Source organism: Hippoglossus hippoglossus, chromosome 11, assembly GCF_009819705.1.
Source record: "Hippoglossus hippoglossus isolate fHipHip1 chromosome 11, fHipHip1.pri, whole genome shotgun sequence".
In the NCBI taxonomy this organism is placed as follows: Eukaryota; Metazoa; Chordata; class Actinopteri; order Pleuronectiformes; family Pleuronectidae; genus Hippoglossus; species Hippoglossus hippoglossus.
Genome location: NC_047161.1, coordinates 20,654,523 through 20,669,925, shown reverse-complemented (window position 1 = coordinate 20,669,925; position 15,403 = coordinate 20,654,523). Strand labels below are relative to the sequence as shown.

Genomic DNA, 15,403 nt, shown 5'->3' with positions numbered 1-15,403 from the left:
AGTCTGGCTACGTTCAGCAGGGCCGCGTAAAATCTGACAGTCTCATGGTGCATTAATTTTACAGCTGCGACAGTACGCACACAACATGCAAAAATAAAATCCAGCTCGCAGGTTGACTTTACAGGTTTTACTCCAGTAGGCAGTACTCACTACAGGCAATGAGTAACAGTCAGACTTGTTAAGTTAGCACTGGGGCCATATTAGTCTTTTTAGCCAGGATATGCATGTGTGTTCACACGCATACACGCACACAGTCCTATCGGACATATGAACTGCCTGACTCACACACACACAGACACACACACGGCAGCCTCGGAGGCCAGCAGGAGGTCGATTAGCCAGTCCTGATAAATTGAAACATGGCTTTAGAGAAGTGCCAGCGCTTGGGTGCCCTGGTAAAAGCATTAAACATGCAAAGCAGGGCCCTTTTAGCAGCTGCCATTGCACGCCTTGCATTTGAAGATAAATGCTGCACTGAAGTACTTCGCCCGAGTGGCTGTGGCTCCATAAAAAAAAAAAAGAAGCTGCCTAATCCCTGAGAGCTCCAGCAGTCCTCAGCACATGTCTGGACGCAGGTTTCTAAACCTGAACAGAAAAACAAATTAACCCAGACTGCCACTGTGCTCCAACACTACTCTATATTACCCTCTGAGACAGATAGAGTGCAGAGTGTGGAGAAATGTCTCGGACACTCCTCCTTCACTTTGTTAATTTCTCTATTTGTAACAAGAGACTGTAGACTGGAGCAGCTTCAGTGGCTCTCACGCCACTGTGAGCATTCAGTTACAAGAGAAAAGTTCCCTCAAATCCCAGGTGAGTGGCACCGGGTCACACACTGACAGTGGAAAAACAAAAGAGAAGTGACAGACAACCCCCACCCCCCTCGTACCAACCCCCTCCTCAACAGCAGGCTGTCGGATATCAATCTGGAGGGTTTTTCTTGAGGGAGCGAGGAGGCAGCTCAGTATCACAAGATCAGAGTATGGTCGGTAGAGATAAGTGAGAGCCAGTGAGGGGTGGAAAGAGGGTTCTGTTCCCTCTCACAGCTGACAACAAAAATTACACCACCAGCCGACACAGTCCTCACGCTGTCGCTCTTTTATGGACAATGGAAAAAGTCACGTGGAAACTAACAGAGGATTTATGGCCACATGGACACTCTTTTTGCGTGTAACTAAAATTATGAACATATCTATTGTTTATCTGTTGGCTTGTCATTATTCTATATTGAGTCAGATTTTGGGGTTTTGCTCAATCTTGAAGACGAACAGATAAATTAAAAGGATTCAGTTTTGATTATTTGGTAGAATCCCAACAAACCTTCTTAAGATTGATGGACATTAGGGATGTCAATCAGTGACCATTTAACCATTAACCAGCAATTAGAAATTTGACCAGTTACACATTCATCTGTCATCTCTGTATACTTGGGATATCGGTTCAATCTGAGCATGTTGCGCTGAGTTCTGACAGAGGATGGTAAAAACGTTATGGAAGTTTTGATGGGTAATTATTTATGTTGTTGATGAACGTAAACTGCCCCCAATACACATTTATCAATATCTCCGCTGTCAAACTTATGCCTATGCTATGATAACAGAAAGTCATATCAATAAATGCAATTCTGCAGATAAATGACAGAAAAATCATTGAATATAAGATACTTTGTAAATTTCAGTAAATAAAAGGTAATATGAGTCCCAGCATCATTTTTTTTTCATTTTTTGGGGGGATGTTTCCACTCACTGTATTTGAATAGTTATTCAATATGTCAAACAAGAATGGGACTATGATGGAGACATGAGCACATTTTGCAGATCCAAGCAGATACCTAGTCCAGCTCACAGTGCCACAGACATGCAACCACTGACCGCCCATCTCAAGTCGTGATCTCAGGGGGATCAAGAAAATTGATAGGCTGATTACATTTTTAGTGTTTTATTCCAAACGTAAGTATATATTTTATCTTTTTAGCTTAAAACAAATTTGGCTGAAATATGCCATTTCTGAATTGAATTTGATTTATTTGATTTTTGCAACAGCTCCCTCCTTTGCGACCCCCTTGACCCCTTGTCTGGGAACAACGGATCTAGTATTTGGTGTGTGAACGCAGCGTGGGTCCACATTATTGGGGCAGACTGAGTGTTAATGTCTTGATTTACACAAAGAAAAGTAGACTGTGGACGCCCTAAAGATTGATTATATAAAATCGTCTGACCGCCGACCCTCCCGCAAAAGATAACACCCAAGTTTTCTAGATTTTGTTTAGTTTGAGAGTTTGTGCGTTACTGACTTTTGTATGCCGCCACACTGCCTTCTGCAACAAAAGCTTACAAATGTTGATTTTGAGCTCTGGGGAACAACTACCACCTTGTGCATCTTTGTGATAACCTTAAGAAAAGACTGAGACTAATGAGAACTCAAGTTAATTATTGGAAATCAATAAATATCGATAAGTTAGAAAACAGTTTCATCAGTAAAACTCTGATTAGATTAGAGGATGCTAACTTGCATGCATAACTTTTTAGTCAAAAAAAACAACAGGTTTTCTTGAAGAAATTTGTTTCTGCTGATCACATTTAACATTTCTCACTTGTTGTTTCTTGGGCTCTGGCGACATCTCCTGTGGGATGAATTTGATTGGTCCTCTGATCTGTCTCCTGGACCTCTTGGTGCCATCAGGTAGCGTCTCCATGGCAATATCGGCCTCATCACTGCTGGCCTGGTCACACTCGGAGCATTGCCTGAGGGGAAGGAAGAGAGCAGCTAATGTCGTAAAATGTTCTTGTAAATACTTAACACTGTCCTCTGATAGTGTTATAGAGCAATCCAAGACGTGTATTAGGGATATTTATAGGGATACAACAAATTCCCTCGGCTTCTGGTCTTTGTGCTAAGATGAGCTGATGACAAAGACGGTACAGTGTTATCAAATTTCTGTTTTCATTCTTTGATAGAAATGTAATAGACATATACATTTTTTTTTATTTACACCGAGATAATGTATTTAAATAAGAGGTATGCAAAGCAAAAATCTGAATCAATCCTTCCATCCGTGATAATGTATAATAAACACATGCACTGGTTGATATACAGCAGGAGCACACAGTAAAAGAAACACTGCCCTGTCAATTATACCATGTTTGTTGCATGGTGCTATGACTGTCGATGTCAGGCCAGTGTTTCCCACAGTATTAATTCAATCTATTATGGTAATGGGGATGCACATGTATGCACTTGAAGGTCACCCTCACACACTACAGATTCCCAGTGAAAGGTACACAGACTAAAGAGTGAAAGATAAGTTCTCGCGTGAAAGAGAGAACTGCAATTCATGTCATAACTGCAGCTGAAAATATGAGGTCTGACTGTCTGCCTGGACATTAAAAACCTTATGGACCATAACACAAGTATCCGGTAGTGTGAGCATGCAGTGGCAGAACAGCAAAGAGTGCTGCACACTTACTACACTTGCTGCACACACTGTTATTATTATTATTATTATCTGTTATTATGAGAAGTGTATAAATGTTTTGGTTCATTATGAATCTCTGGCGGGACGAATTAAAATATGGTAGGCTGCCACAGTCTAGATTATTTAGGGGAAACACTTCAGTAAACCTGGGATAATTAAAATGAAAGCAAGCTTCATCCAGACAAGCACTTAAAGGGATAGTTCACCCAAAAATGAAAATGCACTCATTATCTACTCACCACTATGCCGATGGAGTGGGGGGTGAAGAGTTTGAGTCCACAAAACACTTTTGGAGTGTCAGGGGTAAACAGCTATGCAGCCTCCATCGGCATAGTGGTGAGTAGATAATGAGTGAATTTAAATTTTTCAGTGAACTATCCACTTAGGCCTCCTATCAGGAATAAGCGCTGACCATTCAGAAACATACAGTTTCACATACACTGTCATGTGTCTTCTTAATGACAAACTGATGAGGACGAGGAACAGTGATGTTGTTGCTGTCAGTGAAGAATAAGGATTTCTAGTGGACTAACAGTACCAGGAACTAAACCTGGGTTAACTGTTAAGTCCTTTAAGTCCATTTGTAATAGCCTTAATACAAAGTGTATATAAATTAAGATCAACAGATTAATACTCACAAATCATAAAGTAAAGTGGAATCTTTCTTAAAAAAGTTTATAAACTTCCTCCAGGTAGAATCTATTGGAGGAGAGTTGGAGTACACTGCATTGTAAGGGTACTTGAAGTTAAAGTTCTAGTTTAAGTCCTAAGGTCAAATCCTGAAACCTTTTCGGAAACTGTAGTATATTTTGAGAGGAGATGGGAGTCGTCATTGTGATTTAGTGCCAACGATGGATCACACATCCCATCACCTTTCATCCACAAGGTGAAGAGAAATGGAGATAAACATCCTCACCTCCTGGATTTGTTTTACCCTTTGGAAACTATAAACAAACCTTATCGGAGGTCCTTGCCCATACACAACCAGATAATACTGATATTTACTGCATCAAGTCAAAGTGAGACCCGGGAATGAGCATTGCCTTACAACAAGTTTCTGCCTCCTCTGTTTGTGTGACATAACGCCACAGTCTCAATTCTATAATTATTATTATTCTGGCATCCACACATCTATTATTTACAATTGTTTCTAATAAATGAAAAGAGCTTTGTGCTCATTTTCTTCTGAATGCAAGTGACTTAGTCCATGCACAAACAAACTGCGCTACACACTCACAAACACATCCTGACATGTAACTGCAGAGTGATCTCTGCATTTCTTCAATTTACAAGAGCAAGAGGAAATGCTTCTTCCTCTTTCATCACCAAATCTCCTCTCTAGATAAGGAACTGTAATCGAGAGTAGAGCCTCTAACATTTCTCCCATCTCCGCATCCATCACTTGATAATCCTACTGCCACTGCCTGGCCTCAAATGTCAGGATTAATATGAATAAACAAACTCTAACGTCGCGATATATTACGGCTCAAATCTGATGGAGAATGAGAATCAAACCCGGTTCACACTCACGTAATGAAAGTGCTCTGTGACTCGAACTGTCAGAAGAATTCTTTTTTTATTTTCACATCAATACAAGAGGCCGCTAGAGCTGAAGAAGGCTGAAGTGAAACTGAGAGAATCACCAGGTATGTGTCTGCTGATGACTGATGACTTTAGACAGTTAGGCCCTGTCCCAATTCCTCTCCCTTGGCCCTACCCCTAGATATGAAGTGCCCTTCGCTCGGAGTGTCCCCCTCCAAACAGAGCCACAGGGGAGAGGGCGAGTTAATCTTCCCCTAATAATAAGGCCATCACTCGCTACATCATCAGCAGCCGACCGACGTTATGACAGTGACAAACAATATCAACTAACGTTATTATATTAACAACCAATATCAACCAACATTATTATACTTCAGTTATTTCACTGTAATGTTATCCTGTCCATAGAAACTTCTGCCCAGTATTAAAAACGTTATAACATGATTGGAGGAGTATTTTAATTTTTTTATTCACATACGGGACACGGGAGTTACAGACGTTACTCTCACTCTGTTTACATGCTCGTTTTGACAGCAGTTTTTTCTGTGACCTTTGTCAGAGCGATTCAATGACATTTCCATTGCTACTGGATTAAAATAAGGGTCGCAGGGTTTTAAAAAAAATGTGTGGTTGTTTCGCAAGATTTCATACTTAGATTTCTGAGCATTTTACCTGCAGCAGTGGCCATCTTGATTCGCTTTGTTCATTCGTAAAGTATTATAGTAGCATATAAGGTATTTCCTTCTATCCCTTCGTTTCTAGGGGGGTCCTGAATACACTACGGTTTAAGGGTTGTTTGAAGGGCTACATGGCCACTACCCCTACATCACATAGAGAAACGGGACAACTCTACCCCTTCACGGCCACGCACAAAACTAAGGGGTAGGGCCAAGTGGTAGGGCTGAGGAGTGAATAGGGACAAGACCTTACTGAACGCAGAGGAATTTTACACCAAGTATGAAATATGATGATTTTCATTATGTGTGAGACTACCTTTGAACTTATAAACTGAGGAACGTTCTTCCTATATTGATGTAAACCTTCTCAAATGAAAGCTGACACTTGTCACTTTAAAGTATTATCTATTATTTCATTTCAAACTGAATTTAGTGAAAATAAGTCTGAAGAACAAAGTGTTTAACTGTCTAAAATATATATGGTGTGAACTGTATATCTATTGCTTTTTGTCCTTTAATTAGTATGTTGTGTTAAAGCTTTTGTGTAAAAAAACCCACAGCTTACATACAGTGGCCCTGCCTCTACCTGCCCTGTTCCTCTGATATTCACTGTGTCGTTTTCACTGTCATGTTCAATCATGACATCCTCTGCCTCCCGGAGCACCACATTAATATGCAAATGTTGCTTCTGTGGAATCGTAACCTTCACAAATGGCTTCTTAGAGCAGTCTGGTTTATGCCGCTGTTACCTCAAGCTTAGAGTGGTTTTCTGGTCTGTACAGAGCTAAGAACACTTTAATACGTTGAAACTTCTCAGCTAATGACAATTTACTCTACAGAATTTTCAATTCAGATTTTAAGCTCACATAATGTAAAGGCCGTGTTATTTCCTGTGGATTCCTTGATTAAAATCTGTGCATAGTGTGTTTCAATGTCTCACCAGTAGCTGTTCTTGGTCTTCTTGGGCATGCGTGTAAGTGGTGGCTCCAGGCAGCCCAGGTGGTAGTAAAGCTTACAGGTGTCACACAGCACCAGCAGATGTTGGTCCTGGTTCTTCTTACAGATGCCACAGCTGCAGGAGCACATCAGATCAGATGCTGAGGTACAATCCATCATTTAATCATAAAATGTGCATCTGAGAAAGTATGTTTTTGTCTTACTAAATACAAAAACACAAACTCACACAAACTCACACATTCACTTATGAGTTTCTCTTCAAGTAGTTCCTGAGAAACATCAGATTTAGGGCGTTCTTAAACCACAGATTTGCTCTCACCTGTATTCAATGATGAATCTTATTGTCCTCATTAAATCAAAATGAGTGCTAGTTGTTCCTAATTAGCATACGGGAACGCCCACTAGTCTCTATGAAAGGGCATGAGACTGCAAGGCTGTGGGCGCACAGTTGAGAAAGAATTTAAAAAGGTCCGGAGGAAAATCTAAAGTGGTGGAGAGCCGGACTCAACAATCATTACTGGACAGACAGCACTGTCTGGTGCGCCATCAGTTGAGGATCACAACAACAGAAGACGCCATGATTGGCAGTATCTTTGAGCAGAGATGTGTGAGTAGGCCTAATGTGCAGAAACAGGCCGACTTTGGGCCTGTAAATAGGATCATGCAATCATTGATATTAGATCTCATGATTCCCAAACAATATAATTGATTTGTAATGAAGTATTACTAAATGAAATTTGTAATGAAAATAATTATAGTTTTCATAATTACTATATATTATATTATTGTTATTTAAATCCTATATTACACAATACCAGTTATTTTTGCACAAATATTTCTGCACTCAGATGTGTGTATGTTTGCTCTTGAGTGTGCATGGATTGTGTTGGTGAAGGTCAGAATCTTAATTTTTTTCTTCGGGTTTTTAGGACATTTTTGAATTGAAGAATGTTTTGAGGATGAGGCCCAATGATGGACATGTGCAATGAAGCATGTTGTTTCTGCCCCAGGCATTTCATGATATTCTACAAAAGCCAGCACATTAAACAAGTGCACCCTGGTTTCACTGTCATCACTTTATCATTTAATCATCATGGTTAAATCTGCCTTTGCCCTAGCATGCCTCTGGACGCTGTGTGTTCACCTGTAGAGGATTGCTGGCAGGCTGGATGACTTCCCTGGGGTTCCTCCCTCCTTCTTGCTGGGCTTCCTCTCTTTTGGGGCTTTCAGAACAGCTGGAGTGTTTAGTTTCTAAAAAAAACAATCAAAAAAACAGTTTCATTAATATTTTCATGTAACAGCCATGAAAAGCAATCAGTAATAAATTACGTGAAATTGCCATTTTCTCTCATCAGTCTACATAAATGACCCACAATGTGAAAATTTTGTAAAAACTGATTTATTTTCAGTATTCAATAGCCTATTCCGACACTTCCTTACAGAACCAGCATACAGAGTATGCATGCCAGTCTCCACTGGCTAAAAGTTGAAGACAGGATGGCTGCTGCACTTCTTTTATCAACATGGCGCCTCTTGCAGTCTAAAACGCCAGCAGATCAGTATAGGCAACTAAATAAAAATGTAGCCTCACATAACTATGCCACTAGACGAGTAATAGAAGGTAGGTTTTCACTCCCCAGAGCTAATGCCAATTTTCTTAAACGCACTGTGGGATACAGAGCCATGAAGTCATGGAACCTACTACCAACAGAAATCATAAACGTGACACGTAAATGTATGTTCAAAAAGCAAATAATAAAACACTTGGGAACAGCATACTTGTGACACTAGATGGTGATGTACTGTACAAAAAAATGTGTAGTATTCTCTTACATGGTTTGCAGTTTTCGCTTCTATGGAATTGGATATATCAGTGTTTTATATCATGACAAAGGTAAAATTGCATAACCACTATGTTAATGTTTGATATTTGTAATGTAAAATTGTATGATCATTATTTTTATGTATTTTAACTTTTGATATTTGTAATGTAACGTATGTTTTAAATGTTTGATATTGGTATTGTAATGTATGTTTTAAATGTTTGATATTTGAGTGTATGTTTTAAATGTGGACCCCACTAAAAGTACAAACTTCACTGTGGTCTGGCGCATCCTGTTTGCTTTTATTATCCTTCAGATGTGTCTGGGGCTCTGTCCAAAATCAATCACTACTGACTATGTATAGTGAGTTTAGCAGTCCAAGTGCTTTGTAAGAATTATCATTCCCCATGTAGTGGAATCATTTTATCCCACAACGAAAACCAATGGTCACTAGCCTGATTTTCATGGATAGCTTGGGAGAAACAATTCAGAAATAGTATGAACCAATGACAGCTCAACAAGTAGTTTGCTCATCCAATCAGATTTAGGAAGAGTTTGTGCCGCTGAAAGAACAAACTTTATCCTTCATCATTAATTGCACCCCAGGAAGAAAAGTGAAATTATATGCTGGTGTTGCTCAGGTAAGTGTTGAAGTTACTGATGTATACAGATTCAACAAGAATCAAGTGACACTTATTGACTGTTAGCACAGAGTTTGGACAGTCCAAATAAAGAGTCGGTAAAGTTCCCTTCCAGCAGAGTTGTGTGGAGAGTTGAGAGGGGAACCTGCTGTATGTGGCAGGTGAAAAGGAGCAGCAGATAGTCTGTTTATTCTCACTGCATCTCAGGTGCATTGCTGCCATGCGGGTTAATTAGAAAACTTATCTCATAGGGACCAAGTGTGACACTAAACAGACAAAGTTTCCCCCCGAGGAAGCTCTAATCTGAGCATGTTCCCTCTGCCTGTAGCACAGAGGGAGTGTCACCGCAGGGAGACCTGATAGATGGGGGGGACACAGTGACCAAAGCACAAGGGGCTACTGGGGTTATCTCCCCAACCAGGACTGCAAGTCTGCCTGCATCCAACCACAAGAAAGTCTCTCTGCTGCTGATATGGAGCAGCTTCAACGTTGTTAACATGCTTTATCGGACAGATGAAGAAGTTTAAAGGTCCATTTTAGACAGCAAACAGTGAGTGGAGGCAGTCGGGTACACAGACAAGCTTTAAGCTGTGTGGCCTCCTGCCACTCTGCTGAGTGTCTCAGGGAAAACACATCAAAACACAACAGTGCAGGAGCAAACTGGGCACATTCTGTGGCTCACAGCATTTTTGTCATATTCAATAGAGTAAACTTGTAAATATCAAGTGGTTGCACAGAGTAACACTCAAAAACACTTGAAGACAGAAAGCTCCTTCATCTTTACGTATTAAATTTCTCGATAATACTGTTTTAACAAGGAGGAAAAATGCAATTTTTATGATTGCTTGATAATGTAACGTTGTTTTCAAGAGGCATTTCTGAAACGTAATGATTAGTGTTTGCTCAGCCTCCACCTTTGCCTGAGAAAAGGTTAACAGGCACTGAAGCAAGCCTGTCTGAGTGTTGCTGTTTGTTGTTACGTGCACATTCGAGAAATGTTCTGGTTCCAATAAACATCAGCTTCTTCTTTGCAACATATACAAGAAACAGCTCAAAAGCCCAGGTTCTCCACTAAAGAAGAGACAAAAACACTGATCTGTCAATCCATAGAAAATGGAATATTATTTAGATCAACGATTAGTTTAAAGGTGCAGTAGGGAACATTTACAAAGTAAAATTTTGTCATACTTGCTAAATCATTTTGATCTGACAGTAGTACAGATAATAGAAACAAAAATCTTGCTCCCCTGGCTGCACTTATAGATTTTGATGCAGTTTGAATGAATCCAATGCTCCTGTTTCTGAACCACCCGTCAGCGACAGTGTCTGACTGAGCTTTACCAACATCATGGCTGAGAAACAATCACCAACCACACAAATATGCTTATTCCTACTTTGCCAACGACAATATACACAACACACAAATGTAAGAGAAACCAGTTACAATAACATTTGCAATATGTAGGGCAGCTCTCATGTAACTGAGGTGGAAGTTAGCTTCTTTCCGATTAGAACCATTACAGGTGGTTAGCGTTGTGTTATTGCATTTGCAAATTTGCAGAAAAGGTCTTGGCGAGATGCCCAGGCCGTCTCCGTGTTGTATTTTCTTGCCTCTTCTTTTGCTGAGGTTACTAGGTGCAGTGAACACACTAATAGACACTTGAAGACGTGGGATGTGGGCGCAATAGGAGTTACTGAGATTAGTTTTAGCACATATACTGTACAGACACCCAGGCCCTTGTAGTTCAATACTGGAGTAAATCCTGGCGTTGTTTTGGAAGGCATCTCAGCCCATCCAGCCACACAAACAAATCACCTGTTTCCACCTCCATCTGTCATGGTCTTGGCCTCTTGTTCTCCCTTAGTGTGCCTCGAGTCCCGACTTGCATGAGATGATTAAACCCCTGCATATCTGCTTGAAGGTCTATTAAGCTTTTTTTTTCTTCTACTGATCAATACAGAAGTAGAGTGCACACATATGACTGTTCCTACCCTAGCTGTTTGAGCCTCAAAGCGTTATATCTAGGTTGGTGGAAAATGAGGATGTGTGCGTTTATTTTTTGTAATTTTTTTTGTGAAGTTGCCAGGAGTGCTAAACTTCGAAGAGCATAAGGAACAAAAGCACTGACTGTGTACTGGAAGAGGGATGAGAGTCCCAGTTGGGGACATCAATAATTTCTGCAAATGCACAGGCAGGATGACAAATAGAAGATGAAAATGTGGCAGATAGATGGCACAAAAGCAGGCCGTGCTGTGACTGATGTTGCTACTTAAACCATGCGTGTTCATAATTAGGTGATTTATGGTGGTCATTGCAGATTCACTGCCAGTCTCTTTCTCGTTCCTGTCCATTTTGCTGCCTCGCCACCATATTAACATCATCTCACCATTTATCTACAAGGCTCATACTCTCAACGATTCTACTTTTAATGAGGCTTTTTAGGGATTTAGCTGTGAAATACAATATAATATATTTATAGGGGGACTGTGAGATGCTTTTGAAAAATCTGGGAAAGCTAGTATGTGGACCCTAAGATTAATATGTTAAAACTATGTTCTGATCCTTGTTTTTATTGATCATGCATGTTGCCATCATTCGCTACAACCATTGCACCAAAAGCTACTTATGTTTAATTTTTAACTATAGTTTATCCCTTACTAATACATAAATACAATTATAAGCAACGTTCAAGATGAGCATATCACCCAGTGATGACATGGAGCACTTGCACAAAGTTAAATCTTTTATCTCTCACACAGACCTGGAAAAATAATTCACGCCCTCATTTCCTCTCGCCTCGACTACTGTAACTCCCTTTATCAATCAAATCAATCCACCATCTACCATTAGTCCAGAATGCTGGCGCTCGGCTTTTGACACTATCCCAAAAATGTAACCAGACATGGGCTGGCCCTTCCCTATATCTCAGACTTTTTAAAATATATATATTCGAGAGGACAGAGAGAGAGAGTAAGCTGTGAAGGGGGGCAGACCGAGGGTGGGGGAAGACATACAGCACAGGGCCGCGGGTCGGACTTGAACCCGGGTCGCTACGGGTGATGGGGCGGCAGCTGTACCAGGTGAGCTATACGCCGCCCCATCTCTGACCTTTTATCTCGCTACGAGACAGGACGCAGCCTGAGATCCTCTGGTAAAGCATTGCTAGCCATTCCAAAATCAAGGCTGAAAACCAAAGAAGATAGAATGTTTGCCGTGAGGGCCCTTTGGAACAATCTGCCAAGAGATCAGACTAGCAGAATCGGTTACCTATTTTATCTCTCTTCTTAAGACACATCTCTATAGCAAACTTTTATTGTAAGATATCTATGACTTTCATTATTTGTATCTTTATTTGTTAATATTTCTTTACTCTAATTGTTTGTGAATTTCACATTGTTTGTTGTAAAGCACTTTGTTACTTGTATTGACAGTTATACAAATAAAGTTATTATTACTATTATTTTTTATTATTATTTCAGGCTTGTTAGTACGGACAGAGATTTTTTTTATAACTTATTAAAAATAATGAATGTGAACGTAGTCTGAAATGACCTGGGAGCTGCACAGGTTGTTCTCTCCTCTCAGAGCTGCTTGAACAGTTGACTGAAATAAACTACAAAAATTCTGACTCTACACACTCCGAAGCCGAGCAACTCATCTTTCCCTCACCTCTCCCTGACTCCCTGGTACCTGTCATACTGCCCTGCATGTTTAATGATCAATGCTGCTTATGACTGCTGTGGAAGAGCAGCTCTCTCCTTGTAGATCAGACGGGGAGCAGTCACATTAAACTCTACAAAAGAATAATGAACTGTCCACCTACTCAAACAGCATATCCTCCGGGTAAAGCTCTCTGCTAAACCTAAAAAACTAACTATTTTTACCAATGACCTTTCAATCCTTGCTAAATTAATAAAACATTAATATAAAATACAAGGACTGGGAAATAATCAAAATGAGGAAAACCAATATAAAAATAAGATGCTGCAGAACCGCCGACCTTCTGGTTAGAGGACGACCGCTCTAACCCCTGAGCCACAGCCGCTACATGTTTTTAGATTGTAAAATGTCCCTCTTATATGTCTTCAGTTGACTGTTGTACTATAATATAAATTCTGTAATTCAATATTGTAAAAATAGCAATGTTAAACAATAAATAATTGTGAAAACCTACAGATTGTTAATGTGCAACTCAGTGGTTAGACTGTTGGTAAACACATGGCTCAATACATTGTCGGTATCAGCTGTGAGCGGGAGCTTTGAAATTATATGTAAAATAAAAATCAATAAAAATCCTCACAGTGTCTTTGTGAGTAGATTCAAGTTTGAGTCTGTTATATCCTTAAAAAAAGAGATCTCAGTCTATTTCTGTAATTCTCAGACATTAAATAGCTCTTAAACCTTTGTGGCACGTCTTGGTAATTGGTTGCCATAGGAACAAGAAGTGGAAGACCGATTTTACCTTCACAGTCAGGTGTGAGTTTATGGAAAATGACAGGTCAATGAGTTAGCACAAAATAAAATTATTTTTTTATGAACACCACGGGAGTCCTAACAGGTATCGCACAGAAATTATTTGTAGGGTCTAAAATAATAAGTTAATATTACATCACAGGTACAGAAGCAGGTTTATATGAACTGAATGCAGCCAGTGGGAGAAAGAACATCAGAGCAAAAACAGGAAACTGAAAGAGGTGGAATGCAGCTGACTGATAGAAACAGAGAGTCACTTTGGATACAAGAAAAATCTGTGATCTTTGTGTCCAGGGTTTTTTAAAGACCTTTTTAAGACAAGAATCAATTAAATATAAAACCAATGTCACATACAACGGATGTGAAGGAATATGAGGGTCCCAGCTTTACTTTCACTTTCCAATATGTAAAGATAAGGTGAAGTAGCTTAGTAGAGAATAACCCTTAAAACGCCAAGTTTATCTCACAAACAGAACAGGCAGAGACAGTAGGTGTCCATGTTTCCCAAATCCAAGCAAACAATTCTGACCAGGGTGCTTCGAGAATCAGTTATCAGTTCCATGTTGATTATGTTTGTAGTCTTATTACAGCGTGTTTATATCTGAGATATTACAAACTCAGTTTGTATTATTTTAACACATTTAAGACTTTAAGGCTTTTAGACTTTTCAAGACCCCCACTGAAACTCCATGTGTTACTTGCATTAAAAAAAAGAAAAAAGTGGGAGAGGACTTCATGCAAAACTGCAGATAACTTCAGACCAGCCATGACTGCATGAACTTTAAAACCCATATTTGGACAAGTTTTAAAGTGTTAAATTAACATTACAATTATGGGTCAGGTCATGGGACTCATATTTGATTTAGAAATAAGTTCAAGTAATAGGTTGGATCTGTGCAGGACTCTGCAACCTGCCTTTATTTGACATTACAGACCTCAGTATCACACCACTGTTGGCCATGCATGTTGCTACTTGCAACCGGCAAAAAAGGTCTAACATCAGTGTTGAAGAGTGTTCTTCAAATGTTCACAACACTGAGTCTGTGAGTGTTGAGCAGAGCGGTTAGAGGTGAAAGGAGAAGAGGACATGGTATGTGGAGAGACAGAGACTGTGGTAGTACCTGGCCCAGGATGTCCCCCAGCAGAGTCCACATGGCCTGGCCTTCACCCCGCAGCTCTCCATTCACATTCAGCAGCTCCTCCAGAGACTCACAGAGCTGCAGTGGAAGAGAGGAGACAACATGAGACAAGGACACCAATGTTTCAGCCCATTTTAGTGCAAACACACACACACACACACACAATCAGATATTGTAAAACATACACATTATGTACTGTTCGTACGCAAACTGATTTTACACTACAATAGATCTATAGTTAACCGTCCAGGCAGAGGAGCCACATAAATATAAACCCTCCTGGATTTGTGGAAGATTAATAAAAATGCTGCCCCCCTGGCTTTGATTTAATTGGCTCACTGTCACATGGGTACAGCAGTAATGGGAAGGGTCACAGCTTGGTATAAACATAAGTGACTATAAAACCTTATAAGTCGTATAAATGTTATACAGTGGAGCAGGTGAACCTTTGAACCAATGTTGCAGTCAGTGTAACTGTTTAATGTCAACATTACATATGATGTGCAGGAGTCGGGCCTTGTGTCACGGGTAAACCTTGTACTGGGCTCCGTGACTATATATCAGTTAAAGCCAGACTTGTAATGAAATTCCATCACTGGCATTTTCTCCAAGGCCAAAGCCATGTAAAACCAACTCAAGCAGTGCAATTAGCAACACACACTCCATTAATAACTC

The 15,403-nt window shown here is 40.0% G+C and overlaps 1 protein-coding gene across 2 annotated transcripts in view; it reads right to left on the bottom strand.

Moving 5' to 3' along the window:
* The window catches only part of phf14 (PHD finger protein 14), a 79,010-nt gene that overhangs the window by 44,308 nt on the left and 19,299 nt on the right, over positions 1-15,403 (bottom strand). For both annotated transcript variants that reach the window (XM_034601135.1, XM_034601136.1), the window contains exons 11-14: positions 14,711-14,806; positions 7,796-7,902; positions 6,635-6,766; positions 2,594-2,744 (exon numbers count right to left, since the gene is read on the bottom strand). In XM_034601135.1, the coding sequence (XP_034457026.1) occupies positions 2,594-2,744; positions 6,635-6,766; positions 7,796-7,902; positions 14,711-14,806 (486 nt within the window). The remainder of the gene's footprint in view (positions 1-2,593; positions 2,745-6,634; positions 6,767-7,795; positions 7,903-14,710; positions 14,807-15,403) is intronic.